The sequence below is a fragment of the Borostomias antarcticus genome (genome assembly GCF_949987555.1).
Source record: "Borostomias antarcticus genome assembly, chromosome: 14".
Classification (NCBI taxonomy): domain Eukaryota; kingdom Metazoa; phylum Chordata; class Actinopteri; order Stomiiformes; family Stomiidae; genus Borostomias; species Borostomias antarcticus.
In genome coordinates this window covers 421,798-442,633 of record NC_140247.1, presented here as the reverse complement: position 1 = coordinate 442,633, position 20,836 = coordinate 421,798, and the positions used below count along the sequence as shown (strand labels likewise).

At 44.0% G+C, this 20,836-nt stretch overlaps 1 protein-coding gene across 1 annotated transcript; it reads left to right on the top strand.

Moving 5' to 3' along the window:
* Window positions 1-13,457: 13,457 nt before the first annotated feature.
* On the top strand, window positions 13,458-14,228 carry LOC311317947 (putative nuclease HARBI1; the record flags this gene model as incomplete). Its single annotated transcript, XM_084449103.1, has 1 exon — window positions 13,458-14,228. One exon carries the CDS (start codon window positions 13,458-13,460, stop codon window positions 14,226-14,228), a length of 771 nt encoding a protein of 256 aa, XP_084305229.1.
* Window positions 14,229-20,836: the final 6,608 nt, after the last annotated feature.

Sequence of the window (20,836 nt, the reverse complement as noted above, 5' to 3'; positions counted from 1 at the left end):
CTTGAAGACATCTACTCCAGAAGATGCAAGGCCAACAGGTCTTGAGAGACCCCAGCCACCCAGGCAACGGACTGTTCTCTCTGCTACGGTCAGGGGAAATAATAACGCACACACAGGGTGAGCACGGAGAGACTCAGGAAGAGCTTCTTTCTGCAAGCTCCTGAAGGACTATGTAAAGTAAAGTGCCACTATACCCAGAGGAGCAGGAAATCTAGTGTACAACCATATACACCGCAAATGGCATACACCCCCCTTCCCCCGGGATTATTTATATACCGATAGCATGTACATAACTCACCTATGCCCCCCCTCCCGCCCTCTGGATTATTTATTATTTATTTATATCCATATATATAGGGCATACATAATCCATCTCATACTGTATAGAAAAGGGTACTTATTGTGTAATTAGTGTTATTTTTTTATTTTATTTTTATTTTGTAAAATCAGTAATTTGAGTATGAGACTTTATCTGTATCGAGCATAATCTTGGAGCTGGCAGTAACATTTCAATGTGACTGTACACACTCATCTTGAAACCATGACTTGTGATGTGACTTAGTGATGTGGAACAGACATACACACACAAACTAAATGAGTCTTCCACTGCCATTTTGTCAGTGCCCTTTTTAATATTGTGTCATGTTTAATAATAGAGCTTGTTTAATAATAGAGCTTGTGACAGAACACTGAAGTAAAGTGTTGTTCAGTCATATAATCTAACCTATTTATGAATACATATTACAGCATTGTTCATGGTCATGATGAGCAACATTGAGGTAGAACTCTTTAGATTAATTAGGGCCTATTTAATTAGGTTTCCAGCGATGCAGAAGAGAGTGGGGCAGATCAGCATCTTTTGGGTGACAGAGGTGACACAAAGATTACAAGCAGGAGGGATGACATTGACGTGTGAAAGGAGAAAAAGTCAGCGAAAGCCAGGCCCCACGTCAATAATGCCAAGGGTGTGTCCCGGTTTACCAGAGGAGGCCAGACACATCAAAAACAATGTGTCCAAAAAAATGAGCAGAGGTTGTCATAGCCATCCCTCTTAGGACTAAACCAGAATGAATATATCACATGAGCGTCTGACAAGATTGCAGTGACCCCTGGATCATACGTAAGTGTTCTCTGTCCCTTCAGGATTTCCGAGCACTAGACTCTGAAGGCACGTTGAAGAACAGAGAAATAGTGAGGAGTGACTCATGTAATGTACGTAGCAAGGCCGGCTGTGTGTGTGTGTGTGCATGTTGACTGGTTCCTTATGATCATGATGTTACTTAATATTTGTCATGATTGAGTTTATGTATCACAGGATACATGCATCATATACAGGTCTATCCCCAGTGCTTTTTATATGGACTAAAGGAATAAAGCCAGCCGGCTTGCATCACCAGATTTAAACCCACAACTGGACCATTATATGGTAGGTTACTATAAGTGCCCAAAAGTGATAGGTTCAGGATATAATGAATACAAATTCACTTCACCAGTAGACACACAAACAGAACCTTTACTTTACATAATAAAACATATGCAGAGAGAGTGCGTGTGTCTGTGTGTGTGTGTGCGTGTGTGAGAGAGAGAGCGAGTGAGAGATAAAGAGAAAGGCAAGGCAAGTTTAGTTGTATAGCACATTTCAGCAACAAGGCAATTCAAAGTGTTTTACATGAGACGTTAAAAGTATCAAGACAAAGTGCAAGAAACACATAAAAGGTCATATAAAACCAAATGCAAAAAATGACATTTAAAACAAAATGCAGGAAAAATAAAATACAGGAATAAAAGTTACAGTGCAGTGTATGAATGAACATTATTTCATTGAATAAAAAGCAGTGGCAAAAAAAGTCTTCAGTCTTGATTTAAAAGAACTGAGAGTTGCAGCAGACCTGCAGTTTTCTGTAAGTTTGTTCCAGATATGTGGAGCATAAAAACTGAACGCTGCTTCTCCACGTTTTTTTTTAACTCTGGGGACAGAAAGCAGGCCTGTGCCAGATGACCTGAGAGGTCTGGATGGTTCATAACATAGCAGCAGATCAGAAATATATTTTGGCCCTAAACTATTCAGTGTTTTATAAACCAGCAGCAGTATTTTAGTTGATTCTTTGACAGACAGGAAGCCAGTGTAAAGACCTCAGAACTGGAGTGATCTGATCAGCTTTCATAGTCTTAGTGAGGACTCGAGCAGAAGCGTTCTGAGTCAGCTGCAGCAGTCTGATCGATTTTTTAGAGAGACCTGTAAACAGACCGTTACAGTAGTCGAGTCTACTGAAGATAAAGACATGGACAAGTTTTTCCATATCCTGCTGAGACTTAAATCATGTAATCCTTGATATATTCTCCAGGTGATATTAGGCTGACTTTGTAATTGTCTTAATGTGACTGTTGAAATTCAGGTCTGAATCCATGACTACACCAAGATTTCTGGCTTCGTTTGTAGTTTTTAGCATTACTGATTGGAACCTTTAATCGTTCTTCTTTGGCTCCAAAGACAATTGCTTCAGTTTTATTTTTGTTTAGTTGAAGAAAGTTCTGGCACATCCAATCAACGATTTGTTCAATGCATTTACTCAGCGCTTGTATGGGATTATAGTCCCCTGGTGATAGGATTATATATATGTGTATGTCGTCTGCGTAGCTATGGTAACATATTTTGTTGTTTTCCATGATTTGAGCTAGTGGGAGCATGTAAATGTTGAACAGAAGAGGCCCCAGAACGGAGCCTTGGGGAACTCCACAGATCATTTTTGTCTGCTCAGATTTTTAATTCCCTATAGACACAAAGTAGTCCCTGTCCTTCAAGTAGGATTCAAGCCAGTCTTGCACTGTAGCCGGAAATTCCCAGCCGTGTCGAATGCAGCACTGAGATCCAGTCATATTAAGACTAAAAATTCTGCCATTGTCTGTGTTTAAATGGATGTCATTCAAGACCTTAACAAGAGCAGTCTCGGTGCTGTGGTGTGGTGTAAATCCTAACTGGACATCAAAACAAAACAATTATTAAGTGCCAGGAAGTTGTTCAGCTGTTGAAACATTGCTTTTTAATGATTTTACTTAAAAACAGGAGGTTTGATATGGGCCTATATTGTTCATTTGTGAGGTGTCTAGATTCTTATTTTTTAAGAGCGGCTTGACAACTGCAGTTTTCAGGGTTTGTGGGAACACACCTGAAAGAAGAGATGTCTTTACAATTCGTAGTAAATCAGAGGCCATGGATTTAGATACTTTTTTTTTTTAAGCCTGAAGGCAGAATATCAAGGCAACGGGAGGAGAATTTCCTCCAGGGTTTTATGGTTGATCGTATAAAATTGTGTCATGGTATTGATTTTAAGTGGACACTGGGACACAACTCATATCCTGTACCTGATATGGAGGCACTGACTGCTTGTCTAATTTTCTGAATTTTGTCAATGAAGAATGAGGCAAATTCATTGCAGGCCCTGGTGGATAGAAGTTCAGAGGCTACTGACACAGGAGGGTTTGTTAGCCTATCGACAGTGGCAAACAAAGCATGTGCATTATTATTGTTTTTGGTGATGTCAGAAAAAAAGGACTGCCATGCATTTCTCAGCTCCAAAGTATAAATGCGAAGTCTCTCTTTATAGATGTCATAATGAACATGGAGATTATCTTCAAAAGAGAGAGTGGAGACACTGATTTCTCTACACTGACACTATTGTGGGTGGTGTGTTTCTGATGTAGACCCAGTGTGCTTTAACACATCTTTGTCTGTTTCTCTAGGGGCTGACAAGCTAAAGGTGGTAGGATGTCCTTGCATGATGGGATGTCATGAAATGGCCTGTGATTTGATTTGATTTGATTTGATTTATTGATGGATTTAAAAACAGACAGGAATCCAAAGGATGACATGAGAAAGAGAAAACCCTTATTTCCATCATGGTCCCAGGGGCTGTTAGGCCACAGCAAAAACAAACATGACATAAAAACATAAATTTAAAACATTAGAAAAGCTACCCTATAGCTAAAACTGTACATCCTATAAATACTAAAAACTGGTCGTAGCTTAGAGAATGTGAGCCGCAAGTGTAGCCTACAGATGGAGAATACTGGAGTACTGGAGCAAGTGGGCAAGCTATTTCGTTTCTAAAGACGTTTCTAAAGATCATAATACAGAGGCATGTGAAAAACCACAACAAGCCCTCGCTCTATGTAAGCACAACTAGCGATTCATAAAGGCAGATTGATGAAAACAACCGTTTTGCGGCAGAAAAGAGATTTTTTAGAAACTGCATTCTCAGTGCCCCGTCCGCCGCCATTACATGGATATACTTGGCTCGCGCTGGATTTTAAATTTCTTCTTCAGGCCTCCGAATTACACCAAAGTTGTCTCGGTGAGTCAAACGTCTTATAATATGCCGTAAATAAGGTCCAGGTTGTAAAAACGAGCATTCTCCTTTAAGATAGGACAACTTTAACCTTTCCTGTAATTGCTGAACAGGAAAATCTTTGATCAATTATATAAGCATGGTCGATATATTTGGCCACAGATTCTACACTAAACAAAATCCATGGATGATTAAGAAGTGAGGTAAATCAGCCGATCTGGTTGCCAGTGGGGGACAGGCAGCAGTGTGACCTCAGTCTTTTGAAGCAACTCAATGATGTGGAAAGCATAATCGATGAGTGTCAAATTCTGGTGCGGTGCAAGAGTAGAAGATAAAGCAATCTTCTCAAGGTTTTCTACAAAAGAAAACCCACCGAGACAGAAAAATGTTGCGTCTTAAATTGCTTGTCATCTTTATTGAATACATTTATTTTCATTTTTCAGAGACAAAAAAAGCTTCACTGAGTCACCAATCTGTCCTTGTGTGGAGAATGAATCATGGGAAACATGCTTAGATTGCATCCATTTGTTATTGTTATGCCAGTTTCTATGGCAGGGGGTGCAGTACAAATGTGAGAGATGATGCATTGGAATGAATGGATTTCTGACTGGTTTTGTGCATTTCCAAGGTGATCTATCACTCGCTTTATCCTGCTTGTCAAATGTGTTGAACTCAAAACAGCTCCTAAGCTGCTGTGAAGGAAACAAAAGCCTAGAAATTGTTTGCTGCACACAAACCCCAAAGGCTGGCTGTCATCTGGATCAGTGCTTTTGTTCCCCAAACCTCAATCTTTAAAGTTGGTTTAATTTTGAATGATATAAAAGTTGTTTGCCCCAATCTGATACAGTATATACTGTACATTGTACAGACAATGAGAAACATACATATGTTTTTTCAGTTACAGTACACTACCCCACAATATACACACACGCACACAATTTATGTAAATTAAATACTTTTCCCACTGCTGTTGAAATGTAGCAAAAAACTAGACAAAGTCTCATAAATTACATAAATTAGAATTCAAATGATGAGAAAAGAATGTTATACGCAGCCACTATTAAAGGCCTTTTTCCAACTAGAATTCATCCATGGCTTCTTATTCACATCACCCTCAGAAGAGAAGCCACACCCCACTTGGGTTTAGATTACCTTATGTTACTCTAGTATCTACCTCTGATATCACTAAACCTGTTTTCAATATTATGTTTGATACAGTGTACTAGGTTTTTGAAGGCCGATGGGACCCAAAGACTGAAAGCTTACCTAAATTCCACTACAATCGCTACTGGTGTTTTTTTGAATTATCTACAGTACCTTTGTTGCTCTGGGGAGTAAAATGGACAGATTGAGTGGGGAGCTACTTAACCATGGAACAAGATGTCCAGAGTCTCAAAAACAAATAAAATAGCTAAAAGGTATAATCCTCAACCATCCATCCATCCATCTTCTTTCGCTTATCCGGGGTCGGGTCGCGGAGGCAGCAGTTCCAGCAGGGGGCCCCAGACATCCCTTTCCCTGGCAGCATCAACCAGCTCTGCCTGGTGAATCTTTAGCCGCTCCCAGGCCAGTGCGGAGATGAAATCCCGCCACCTAGTCCTGGGTCTACCCCGCGGCCTCCTCCCAGCCGGAGGCGCCCAGGAGGCATCCTCACTAGATGCCCGAACCACCTCAACTGGCTCCTTTCGACACAAAGGAGCAGCGGCTCTACTCCGAGTCTCTCCCGGATGACTGAACTTCTCACCCGATCTCTCAAGGAGACCCCAGCCACCCTCCGGAGAAAACTCATTTCGGCCGCTTGTATCCGTGATCTCGTTCTTTCGGTCATGACCCATCCTTCATGACCATAGGTGAGGGTGGGGACGAAGATAGACCGGTATATCGAGAGCTTTGCCTTTTGGCTCAGCTCTCTTTTCATCACAACAGTGCGGTAAAAGCGACTGCAGAACCGCACCAGCTGCTCCGATTCTCCAGCCAAACTCCCTCTCCATGGTTCCCTCACTTGTGAACAAGACCCCCAGATACTTTAACTCCTTCACTTGGGGTAAGGACTCATTTCCTACTCGGAGCGGACAGACCACCGGTTTCCTGCTGAGAACCATGGCCTCAGATTTAGAAGTGCTGATTCTTATCCCAGCCGCTTTGCACTCAGTTGCAAACCTATCCAGAGTGCTGGAGGTCGCAGGCAGATGATGCCATCAGGACCACATCATCTGTAAATAGCAGCGACGTAATCCCCAGCTCACCGAACTGCAAACCCACCTCCGCACGACTACGCCTCGATATCCTGTCCATGAAAATCACAAACAGGATTGGTGACAAAGCGCAGCCCTGGCGGAGGACAATCCCCACCGGAAAGGAAGACGACTTACTGCCAAGGACACGGACACAGCTCTCGCTCTGGGTGTACAGGGATTGGATGGCCCCTAGTAGGGACCTCACCCCATACTCCCGCATAACCCTCCACAAGACCTCTCGAGGGACCCGGTCGTAAGCTTTCTCCAAGTCCACAAAACACATGTAGACAGGTTGGGCAAACTCTCAAGCCCCCTCCAAGATCCTTGCGAGAGTGAAGAGCTGGTCGGTGTTTCCACGACCAGGATGGAATCCGCATTGTTCCTCTTCGATCTGAGGTTCAACTATCGGCCGGACCCTCCTTTCCAGCACCTTGGAGTACACTTTCCCTGGGAGGCTGAGTAATGTGATGCCTCTATAATTGGCACACACCCTCTGGTCCCCTTTTTTGAATATTGGGACCACCACCCCAGTCTGCCACTCCTTTGGCACTGACCCGGACTTCCACGCAATGTTAGAGACAGCCCCTCAACACCCATCGCCTTCAGCATTTCTGGACGGATCTCATCAGTCCCTGGGGCTTTGCCACTGTGGAGTTGTTTGACTACCTCAGTGACCTTCTCCTGGGAAATTGACGATGACCCCCCATCATCTTCTGGCTCTGTCTCGATCGTAGAGGGTGGATAAGTTGGGTTCAGGAGTTCCTCAAAGTGCTCTTTCCAACACTCAACAACCTCCTCAGTTGAGGTCAGCAGTGTCCCTTCCTTGCTGTATACAGCTTGGATGGTGCCCCGCTTTCCCTTCTCGAGGTGTCTGATGGTCTTCCAGAAACACTTTGGTGCTGACCGAAAGTCCTTTTCCATGGTTTCTCCGAACTCCTCCCACACTCCCACACATGCCTTGGTCACGGCCGAAGCCGCAGCCCTCCGGGCCAGTCGGTACCCTGCAGCTGCTTCTGGAGTCCCCCGGGCTAACATATCCCGGAAAGCCTCCTTCTTCAGTCGGACGGCTTCCCTGACCACTGCTGTCCACCACGGTGTCCTAGGGTTACCGCCCCTTGAGGTACCTATGGCCCTCAGGCCGCAGCTCCCAGCCGCAGCTTCAGGAGTGTCCAAAACACATGGCCTCAGATCAGATGATACGATAACAAAATCTATCATTGGATCCATGATAATTAGTTAATGGCATTAACTATCCTAATGTAGCAAGTCGTCGGTCTTCATGACGCACTGTTATGCTTGTTTGCTGTGTAGATCCAGTCATAGAAGCGGGCATCTCGTCCGGCGATTTGAAACAGCTGGTCAATTCACCCCAACAAGAATAGCCAAGCGAAGGACAAAAATGAAACCACAAACGTTACTGCTGGTCTTGAAACAACTGTGTTAGCCTAGTTCCATATGAGAACACTCCTCGGTCCAATTCTGTATAGTAGATCAGCCTGTGTCCACGTAGTTGCGAGCTAACTGGTGTGTACATTCCATGAATATCCGAAGCAATTATTCCCTATGTAGTTCACTATATGGGTAACACTACTTAGGGAATAGGGAGTGAGTGAACCATTTCAAACACATCTCTAGTCAGCCCCCTTAGCTAGCTTACTCGTCCTGATGCCATGTTCCATGAGAACACTCTGCTAGCTAGCTAGTTAGCCTACTATATTGAACCTCTACTTGTCCCGATACCTTGTTCCATATGAGTTAACAGATACAGACCCGACGACAGTTACAGAGATAGATAGGCCTACTATAGATAGATAGGCCTACTATAGATAGAGGCTTTGTTCGTAATAATTAAAATTACAACCAGACAGAGAACAAGGAGTTTGAGTTCACATAGTTGTTAGCTAACTGGTACAGTAGTTAGCTAGCTAGCTGACCCCTGACGTCTGTCCCCTGTGTTACGTGAATGGTGGTTGTTTACGTTGCAGTCTAGCTTACAATAGCTTCTCACGCCGTTCACTACCATTCCATATTTTTTCTGATTTAAGGTCCCATGACGGGTTTCTCTTCCTGCTTCTGCCTAAGCACTCCACAATACCACAATACAACGGTGTCATGTTTTACCGAAGGAGAAGTGAAGAAGACGGTAGCTATCAGTGGCTAAAGCAGTTAGCTAATGTTAAGATCATTCCTGTAGCTGCTTTGCTGCTAAGGCGAGCTCGTCTCCGTTCCTGCCCGAGAAACAGAAGTTGAAGTAATAGACAGGTCCGAGGGCCACTAAATTATTGGCAAAACGTATACGCAAACAGCAAGAAATCAGTCACATTCATAAAATTCGGGACCCTCATACAAACGAGTTAACATGTATACCAGAAAGTATAGAGAAAATATTTCTGGAATACTATAAAGATTTATATTCGCAACCTACATCTGCAACAGAAGAGGAAATTAGGACCTTTCTACATTCACTGGATTTGCCATCAATTGGCCATTTACAAAATGATACATTAACAGCTGATATTCCAATAACAGAGGTGACCGATGCAATAAATTCGTTAAAGAATAATAAATCTCCAGGTAGCGATGGATACCCTGCAGAATGGTATAAGCTGTTTAGGGATGAGCTGGCACCAATACTCCTAAAATCCTTCAATTGGACACTCCAAAATAATAAGATGCCCCCATCATGGACTGAAGCGATAATCTCAGTCATTCCAAAACCGGGAAGGGACAAGGAATACTGTGGGAATTATAGGCCTATTTCGATATTAAATGGTGACTACAAACGATTGAATACTTGATGAATGAATGAATGAATAATTATGAGGGAACGTCAAACCCAGGATAATATCAGGAGGACATTGCATATTGTAGAACAAGCAAAAAAGACAAAACAGGATACTTTATTAGTAAGCATAGACGCAGAAAAAGCATTCGATCGGGTGAATTGGACTTTTTTATATGCAGTGTTAGAATGGCTAGGATTCAATAATAAATCAATACAGTGCATAAAAACGCTATATGACCGGCCTACTGCTAGAATTAAAGTAAATGGAAACTTAACGGATAGATTTGGCTTACAGAGATCAACTAGACAAGGTTGCTGCCTGTCGCCAACTTTGTTTGCTCTATTCATTGAACCTCTAGCACAAGCAATCCGCCAAAATAAGGGAATTACTGGAGTGGTAGTCAATGGTATGGAACACAAGGTGGGTCTATTTGCCGACGACGTGGTAGCATTCCTTGAGCGACCAAATACATCACTACCAGTACTGATGAGGCTACTAGAATCATAATGGTCATCTCTCAGGATATAAGATTAATGTCTCAGAAACATAGGTACTTGCTCTTAACTATACTCCATCAGCAGAGGTCAAGGAAGAGTTTAACTTTAATTGGAATCCAAAGAAAATCTAATATTTGGGGGTTTACATCACTAGGAATATCTAAATTATTCAAAGCAAATTATGGCCAGGTCAATGAGGAGATTCTAAAAGATATTGAGAGATGGTCTACTCTACCACTTGATTTTAGCTCAAGAATTGAGACAGTTAGGATGAACATTTTGCCTAGGCTTCTTTACCTTTTCCAGTCTCTACAAATAGAGGTCGCTGAAGCTCAATTTGTAAATTGGGATAGGACAATATCAAGGTTTATCTGGGCATGTAAAAAGCCCAGAGTTAGGTATAAAACCCTCCAACTCTCAAGGGATAAAGGGGGTATGGGTCTCCCGAATCAGAGGGAATACTTCAATGCTGCCCAGTTGAGATACATTGTTTGTTGGTGTAAACCAGATTATACAGCCAAGTGGAAAGAAATGGAAAGAGAATTTGGAGAATACCCTATTCAGAGCATTGTAGGAGATAAGGACACATACAATAAAATTAAAAATCATATGGATTCAATCACATTATTCACACTGGAGTTATGGTTTAAAATAGTAAAAATTCACAGAATTCAGGAGGACACGAAGGTACTGAAATGGGTGGGATTTGATAGTAACTTTGCACCAGCGAGACATGATGGAGGTTTCAAACAGTGGGTGACCAAGGGAGTCACAGCATGGTGCTCTCTAGAGAAGAAAGGGGAACTGGAGAGTTTCCAGGATATGAAGGAAAAATATGATTTAGGGAAACACGAATTCTTCAGCAATCTACAACTAAGGGATTATTATAAGAAGTGCATGAGGGGAAAATCCTCCATGGAAGGGAATGGTGTGATCCAGATTATAATCAATTCGTACAGAGGGGAGAAAACTAGAACGATATCTGCACTATATAAAGCACTAACAATGAACAAGTATTCGACTACATATATAAAAGAAAAATGGGAATCAGAATTCAACACGAAGATCACAGATGATGATTGGCAAAACATGTGGAGAGTACATCAAACATCCACTAGTTAGCGGATATGGAGGGAGTTCTCATGGAAAATTTGAACACATGGGACAGGATAACTCAGGGAACCATTGAGATTCAGACTCCCATTCTAGGCTTCCTTTTCTTTATATATATATTTTTTTGAATTGCCCGTTGGGCTGGATTGTGTGGACGCAAATGTAGAGGATGCATTTCTGTGTTGGTGATTGAGAGATTTTGTATGTTTGTGGTCTGTTGCAACTGTTCTCAATAAAAAGAAAGTATATATAAAAAAAAAAGAATATGATGGAAGCCGATCATAGCGTATATACTTGGCTTGCGCTGGATTTTAAATTTCTTCTACAGGCCTCCGAATTACACCATTATCTCGGTGAGTCAAACGTCTTATAATATGCCGTAAATAAGGTCTAGGGGCCTCATTTATAAACGTTACGTAGAATCCACGTAACTAAGTTTGCTTAGCTAAGTAAGTACGAAAATATACGCACAAGAAATCTCTGATTTATAAAACGCTGCATATCATAGCCTATGTTGACTTACGCCACGCCAACGCCAGCTGCCCTTTATAAATCACAATCAACACTTAACTTGGCGCACGTGAACGCGTGTTCTGATCACGCCCACAATTGCCTATAAATGGTTAGTGATACGCCCCTAATACATATGCAACGAGAATGGAGCCAGGTGCAAAAGGTGTGAATGAAATTCAAGTCTCACCAAAGTGTTTTGTTTTCCTACTTGACTGTTGTTCTAACTTTGTAGTTCGTTCCTCTAGAATCAGTCTGTTAAAACTAGAAATTGTTCCTGTGTGACATCACTTCCCTGTCCTCTTCATCCTGAAACTATGTCACTTCCTTTTTCACGTTATAAACTAGCGCTTTCGTTCCCCAGTCGCTCACTCTTGCCTGGATTCACTTCCTGTTCTTGAGTTCTTGAGCGCAATAAAAAGGCAGCTAGGAAGATCTCTGCCACTACTGAAGCTATTGATGTTGAGACATTAATTCCTCCATCAGATAATGATGATCTGCTAGGCACATGTAGGCTGTTTCCTGATCCACACGTGGCAGGCCCCCAGGCTCAACCAGCCCCGGCTCCTCCGGCCTCACAATTCACATCTCCTCCTGCTGGCTGTTCATCTGTCACCTCTGCGCCTGCTATAACTCCCTTGCCTTTAGCTGGTATTCCCTTTAGTGCACCTTTCCAACCAACTCCTGTGAGTTCTCAAGCGTCGGCCCGTCTAGGTTATTACTCTTCTGACACTCCTCCCTCCGGGCCCTCTTCCATTGACCGTATGGTTGCTTTCCCTGTGTCATACCCTCCTGCTGGGTCTCGCCCTCCAGTTGGTGTCTCTGTGGCCCCTGATCACACCTTTGCCTCTGCCACACCGGCTCTGTCCCATCCCTTTGTTCCTGCTCCTGACTCACAAGATGACCGTCCAGGGCCACGTTTCCCAGAGGCATCGTTAAGGCATCGTAGCGCTAGGTGCATCGTAAGAACGTCGTTAGGTCCACCTCTAGGTGGCGATTCGTTTCCCAGAACCTTATTAAGCCAAGGTGCAACTTGGCTACGAAGGCTCTGGGAAACAGCTCCACCCAAGGTACTTCGTAGATCGCCCTTACGATGTACCTTCCGAAGATGCATCGTTAGCCCTCCTTGGAGCCGAAGCGCTGTTTCCCAGAGCCTTCTTAGCCAAGGTATACCATAGCCAAGGGATACGTTACGAAGGGCGGTCAAACCCCATCGTAAGCTGTCCCTTGGCGATGCGCTCTGTTCATCCCGTTATAGTTTTAGCTCGATTAGAGACAATTAAACTTTTAAAAAGGAGAGTTGCAATACAGCGCACATCTACCTATCCTACCTGCGCGAATCACATCATTAGTGTACACAAAATACAAAGAACTTGAATGATGAAAAAAATGTTATGGCGCCTACAGAACACATAATGGAAATGTTGTTTTTACTACTTTTATTGAGGCAAACGACATATAGGGACTATCCATATCAATCAATCAAAGCTTTATTTAGCCATAGCCTAATATAATCAACTCTGTGAACTCTGTGAACAACAACAACAACATTTTCTTATGTAAAGGGATAATTAGATGACATGGCTTGTCTAGCTGTCTTCATACTGTCAGATAGCCTACCGAAAGATATCCTGGCAAATTGATTCACCCACTTATGGTGCGTTCCAGGCAACCCGTAACTCGTGTTGTTCCTACCTCCTACACGTGAAAATGCTCTGGAATGGCAGTCAAACCCGTAACTTCCCACCCGGCAACTGGGAGTACATCGATCTGTACGAGTTCACGGGTGGGAAGTTACGGGTTTGACTGCCATTCCAGAGCATTTTGTCGGAAAAACACGAGTTACGGGTTGCCTGGAACGCGCCATTAGACCCACAGTAGGGTAGCCACAGGTGGAATTGATCTCATCAATTAGAGTTCCCTTCTATTTAAGTGTGTCACAAGCAACTCGTGCTTCAGGTAGACATCATGGCTGCATTGCAACGGATCATTGTGCTCAACCAAAGGAACCAACGGCGACGCCGTCCGCGTAGCGATTTGGTTCATGTGAACCATCACATTCGCACAAACCTCTGCCCTCTGGATGTCCTCTCGGACCGTGCCATCGTAGCCAAGTATCGGCTGCCACGTGCGGAAATCCAGAGCCTGCTGGAGATTGTGCGACCCCACATCACCAGGGCCACCAGGTGCAACTTCGCCCTCAGCCCTGAGGTACAGCTCCTGGCAGCCTTACGGTTCTACGCCGTGGGCAGTTTCCTGGAGGTGGTGGGAGATGGACTGGGGCTGAGTAAGGCTTCGGTGTCCCGGAGCGTGGAGGCTGTCACCAATGTCCTCGTGCCTCATGCGCGCACGCATCTCAGGATGCCGGCGACGAGGGAGGACACACTGGCGCGACACCGGGCGTTCCACGCCGTGGCGGGCATCCTCCAGGTGATTGGCCTCGTGGATGGGACCCTGATCCCTGTCACCAACCCATCCATGTGGGACCAGGCCTTCATCTGCCGGAAGGGGTACCCGGCCATAAACACCCAAGTGGTAGTGGACCACAACGGGCTGTTTATGGACATTGTCGCCAAGTGGCGAGGCAGCACCCACGACAGCTTCATCTGGGCCAACTCGGGTGTGGGACAGAAGGCTGCCAGAGAGGAGTATGGTAGGGGTGTGTTCCTTGGGGACAGTGGCTACCCTCTCCGAACCCACCTCATATCCCCTGTGGTGGATCCCCTGACCCCAGTGTAAATGCTGGAACAGGTTGTCCTTTTCCGGGGTGGGGTTGTTAGCCCCACGCCCAACCCCCAACCTGGAGGGCCAGGTGTTGCTTTTCGTCAGGCCTCTACCCTGAAACCTGCCCGGCATGGTTGAACCTGCTGGGGGGGTGACCCCCCCCGCCGGTATAGCCTTCATGGTCATGGAGACACACAAGCCTTCCCACCACAACAAGGTAGCAACACATAGGAAGGACCTCTACCCTGAAGCCTGCCCGGCATGGTTGCACCTGTTGGGGGGTTACCCCCCCCGCCGGTATAGTCTTCAAGGTCATGGAGGATGAGTGGTGTGGTGAGTGCATGTGGTGTGAGTGTGTAGTGTGGTGGGTGGGTGGGGTGTGGTGAGTGTGTGCAGTGTGCCTCAGGCCTCTGGATCATCTGCAAGGGAGGGGAAATAATTTAGCGACATTGAATGGAATGCATGCAGAATGGGAATAGACAGTGTACAAGATACACACTTAGCCTACCTGGGGTTGGCAAGATGATGGGCATGGAGATGGAGGGCCGCTGGAATTGGGCCTCCGCGAGGACCTGCTGCCTGTGCTGCAGACCCAGCCTCTCACGCTGGAGCTGCAGCATCTCCCGCTGGTAACTGGCGGTGGCCGACAGCAGGTCCCGCTGCACAGTCAGCCGCTGCCTCTCCACCTCCAGGAGCCCCACACTGCAGTCGCAGAGCACGCCTCTCACACGTGTCTGCGACATGCCAAGCCCACCTCGCATCCGTGGGGTGAGGCCGCCCTTCACGGGGGTGGGGGCATCACGGGGGGTGTGGGGAGAGCGCGAGCGCGTGGAGCGGTCGGACCCTGGGGTGTCCTCTCCAGAGGAGTGGGAGGGGTGGGGTGACTCAGCTGAGCAGTGGGAGGGGTGGGGTAACTCAGCTGAGCAGTGGGAGGGGTGGGGTGACCAGGTGTTGGAGTGGCCCTCTGCAGCTTCCACGTCAATGCCTCCACTGATGCCTTGGGAGGCTGTGGGGCCGAAGATGGCCAGCGCCTTCTCCTCTTCCAGGGTGAGGGGAGGCACGGTGCTCTGGCCACCACCGGTCCTCCCCGCCTCTCGACGCACTGCCGCACCCCGACTCTTCGCCTGGCTGGCAAAGTCCTGCCACTTCTTGCGGATGACTGTCCACTCCCTGGGTGGTCCGGGAGTGGAAGCAGCCATCCGCGCAGCAATGCTGGTCCAGGGGGCCTTTTTGAGCTGGTTGGCATTGGCGGTGCGGAAGCCACCAAAAAGCACCGCCTTCCGCTCCCCCACCTCGTCCAGCATGATCAGCATCTCCTCCTTAGTGAAGGGTATAGCACGTCTCTGTGGCCTCGTATCTGCCATGTCGCTCAATGTGTGCAATTACCCTTGGTTTTTTATAGGCCGCATGCGCCCACACCGGTGCCTGATAGTCAATTAGTCATCGTATCCGCGTGGATTCTAACATGGGAATGCTACTGACACAGGTGCCATTCATATGAGCATTATACCTTAGTTTGTGTGGTGATTAAATTGGTGTTCATTTTGCAATCATCATTGCCTATCATCATGAAAGTATTTTTTCCTGCCCTTTCAAGACATAAAAGACGAGGCTTATATGACCCGATCCGATCCATGTTATTTCTGGTATATTTACTTTGATGCAATGTAGGCTATGCATTGTGACTATCACGCGGTCTCGCCTTGACTCTTAGATATATTCGCAGATTAGCTTCGGAGACAGAACTTCCAGAAGCGGTTGTCAGACCCAAGGAACCATCACGTCAGAAGCGTGCTCAAAACTCTCTGTCCTCAAATGCAGAAATGTGGTTGTTGAAATTAAGAGCTCAAACTGACACCCCTAGTGTTCTCTTGAGAAAGGTTTAGATAAATTATATTTGTTCAGACTTTGAGAATCACATATGAAGCTATTCATTTACTGTTATTTGGTTTGAGTAATGCATTTTTTCCCCATCTGTTCACCCTGACTTCAGGTTATTTTAGCTTTCACCCTTGGGCATTGTTTTACATGATGTGTTAGGTCTCCCCTCTTTAAATGATCAACTTCTTGTTACAAACAAGGAGTTATATTTTGATGACACGAAAGTGTTGTTTTATTTTAGGAAATGCCCACAGAATTTCTAAGAACAAAATCCAATTGGTGCGTGAACAGGTTGATTACCTTGGTCACGTAATAATAATAAAAGAATGCACTGCTTGGGACTGTAGGCTACTGCAGAGCCTATCCCAGATTTTTGCAGACATAACCCTCATTGGACAAAAGCTAGCTCCCCCTGACAAAATAACATGGACTGACGAGCCCGACTGGCTCTAACAACGCTTAAACAGAGACTGACCAACGCACCCTGTTTAAGTATTCCTGACTCCAAAAAGACTTGACTCTGTTAAGAGGACTTGTGTCCTACTTGAAATCAGTGGCAGCTACCACTGGCGCTATGTTTCAGACCTAGTAGCACTGCGCACGCTGTTTTGTCCATGTCCTGCATGCTGTGTCTGTTCTTCTTTTACAGGGAGAGACATCACACCTGCACCCAGCAAGGCTGCTGCTTTATCAGAATGTACTGTTGACCGTGCATTTCAAAGATGCACTGTTCTTAACTCTGCTTCCTCCTCCAGAAGCCGGAGAGACATGACTGTGTCAACGTAGTGGAAGAAATTAATAAGCCACGCTCAAACCTCTCAGATATTCTCTCTCACCCTGATTTTGAATGGATGCTCATTTCATAATTAGCATAAACTATACTGCATCTTTCATGCTTTCAGTATTGTTTTCAAATTAGCACACTGACCAGATCATGTTTAAAAAAACAGGGGTAGTGAAGGATGTTAACAGATATTGATTTACACCAGAGTTCACTGTTTTATGCAGAACAGGGAGACCACACCAGACCAGAGGACTGGCTCTACATGAGGTCATTCAGTCAGTCAGTTATATATAGTCATTGCTAAAGCTGCGGTGCTCTCCTCTTGCTCTCCTGTTTTGTCTATGCTGTCTCTCTCATCTGTGGATTCACAGGTCTCTCCTCCCATGTCTCTCAAAGACATTGCAGACCTGCAAGACTCTGCTCCCCATATGAAATCCCCACTAAGGGAAGGCGACTATTCCGGACGCCAGAGAGGGCTTCCTGCATCATCTCCAACCAGGCCAGTGGGTTGTGATGACCTGAAACCAGAGTGCCCATTGGCTGGGCCCGTACAAGATCCTGTAGCAGAGAGGACTTCGTGGGTACACGCCAGCCACTGCAGGCTGGTCGAGCACAACCGGCCTAATAAATTCTCTCACCTTGTTCTATTCAAGGTTACGCAATTTGATGAAATAGGCGGACCAAGATTAAATTAATAACTCACAATATTCAAGCCAAGTAGATAATCATGCACCGAGTACTAGGTTAGCTTGCACAGCTGTATCTACTATAGTTAATTGGAGAAATTCTATTACCATTTCTGGATTAAAATATAAAATTGTTGATTGGCATTAAAGCCTAACAGAATTGCACCCACAGGGCTGAACTTCAAAAGCGAGTTAAAACATTTGAAGTGACCTCTTCAATATGTCACAGCATGTATTGAGATTTTCAGATAAACACACAGATTAGGACAAATTAATGATCTAAGCCTATTTGAGATGTGAAATTAAGGTTCAGAGAGCCATTCCAAGTGGCGTATTTTTGATCTGTAGGGAAACGGCTTATTCAACTTTAAATTGCAACAGTGTAATATGGATGTTATCTTGCTCATTTAATTCCCATGATTAGGAAGGTGGATCACGCTGAAATGCAGGTAATTCATCAACAATCAAATTTTAGACACCGTAGAGCTATATCACCCTTTCAATTTATTTTCGGTGTATTCTTTCCCAACTATGGCATGTATAACACCCAGACTGAACTCATGATTCTCTCCGCTGTCTTGGCGGACCACGTGAATGCATCGGACAGAGTAATTTCAGCCTTAGCTAAAGAAATAAATTAAATGAAAAAAGTTGTGCTACAAAATAGGTTTGCCTTAGACATAATTCTTGTCAGTAAAGGAGGAACGTGTGCGATTGTAGGTTCAGAATGCTGTTCATTCATTTCAGATCCAAATGCTACATTGAGTTCCATGAAGCAAACAAGAAAAGTATTCAGATCTTAAATAATGTTCCTAAATGGAATGCTTTTTCAAGTCCTGGATATTCTCAAATATATGTGTATCATTTTTATGGTTATGGTTTTCATTATTTTTTTTTATTTTTATTTTTTAATATTCTTAAGTGTGTTTAACTGCTGTTACAGATATGCCTATGCTGCCTAATGATTATAGAAAAAGTAAAATTTACTATTAATTCAATTCAAGACCTTAATGATGTCTGTGCCATTGTCATTGGGGATTTGGAATATTTTGATATGGGTTTTCCTCTAAAACAAAGAAAGAGGTTTTTTCCCACTCACTCGTGAATGTGAAATGTGTGTGAAATTAGATTAGTAATCATGTTATCTTTTTACCTTGCTTATGGCAAATTTTGTGAGTTTTGGTACATGGTTTGCACGTGGAAAGAAAATAATATTAAATTCATGAGTTTGTTAATCTTTATTATGCTCCACCTAGTGGAGAATAGGTTACTTCCTTTCCATATGTGTAGAATTAGGTTTTTACCAAATCGTTTGATTGTTTATTAGGATATTTCATAATTTGATTATCCACATTGTTGATTCTTTCTTTCATTTTTTAAAGTTGTGGATGTTTAATCCATAAAACGGGGGAAATTGTGAATGATATTCAAGTCTTCAAGTTGTTTTCCTACTTGACTGTTGTTCTAACTTTGTAGTTCGTTCCTCTAGAATCAGTCTGTTAAAACTACAAATTGTTCCTGTGTGACATCACTTCCCTGTTCTCTTCATCCTGAAACTATGTCACTTCCTTTTTCACGTTATAAACTATCGCTTTCGTTCCCCAGTCACTCACTCTTGCCTGGATTCACTTCCTGTGCTTGAGTCCGACTTGCAAATCGTAACATAGAATAAACTTATTGTCTTTGTTTGAAACCAGCTTGACTGACCACTCAGCGTGTTCTTTGAAATCTAAACTAAACCAGGCAGAAAGAGACATTTTACTGAGTGCGAGGTGGAGGTATTGGTCAATGAGTTAGACGCGGCAAAAGGATCTTTTCGGAACGATGATTTCACATGTGTACGACTGATAAGAGCACCCGTTAGGCCTGAGTGGTCCCATTTAGATTATAATTAATTATCTATCATGCAGGTTATATCCCTACTAACACAGTACGTAAAACTGACGGGACACATTGGTGTAATTGTGGTAACTTTGCGACGTCACCAGCAGCGGACCTAGCTGACACCTAGCTGACACTTGCCTTTTCAGTCGCAAAATAACCAAAATAGCCGTCCTCAAGGACACTGTAAGGGAACGTAGCCGCCACTGCTGCTTAAATCCGTAACTACGATGTAATTAAATAACGTGACAATGTGGTTACATCACAGTCCCAATCTGACTTTATTGGAAATGTGTCACAGTGGGTCAGAACATTTGTAAATTACTTAGGTTTTAAAATAAATTTTGAAGTCATACAGTTACAGAATTGTAATAATGAGGAGAAATCCTGCATGTCTGCTTTGTGTGTAATTTCTCATTTACAGTTAATATTAACACTATAGATTTGCAGTCTAGGCCTAATAAAAATAATGATAAAAAATATGCCTATGAATAAAGTCCTAATTTTGCAACCTAAATGTGAGCAATGAACGCTGAGCAGTGAACGTAGAATGCAAGGCATTGGGCTACTTTCTTAGGTGACACAATTGAAGAACTAGACAAACAAGTTACACACTCTGTGCCAGTAGGTGGCTGTATGCACATTAAAGTTGTTTGCGATCCGCCACTAAACCCAGCGAAGAAGAGGAACTAAACTTCCGCTAGAAACGATGGAGAAAGACCAACACGCTACCCCGCGACAACACAGATCCTGTAAGTATCTCAATTTCAATGTATACATTAGTATGTATACATACATACTATGTATTTTGGTATCGTCCCAGATAAAACACCAACGTTATGTGCAAGCTACCCTTTTGTAATGATTATCTATATGCAGATGCTCTCTTTCCAATGTTAGCTATCTAGCTAGCCAGCTAACGTGATTAGCCTTTTTCGGGCAATGGTGGAGTCTTCTCAAGTCTAGCAGGCTCGCGCGAGCTCCTGCACGTTCGTACTGTTTCATCGCTTGGAATAAAATGTGATAATTAGCTTACTCATTGATTTCGCATTAACCCACGACACCGTTAGTATGTGTTTGTTTTTAGGCATTCATTTTTCCGAAGTTAACGTTAACAGAATACTAGAAGCCCCAACAACGGAGCTAGGCTAGCTAGCAGGATTTGTTATAGCAGCCATCTTGGCTCATTTGGTTACAGCAGCCATCATGGTGGATTTCATGTTACTCTTAACTGTTGAAATGGTTGCTCATTCTGTCAAACGGGTAAAGAATTGTGTACTACGTTTTCACTCACATACAAATCCAAATTTTGCATAATAGGTACTCATGATGTGGACTACTAATAGAGGCGCTAAGACGGGGACAGGCGTGGCCAGGGGCAGTCCTGGGAC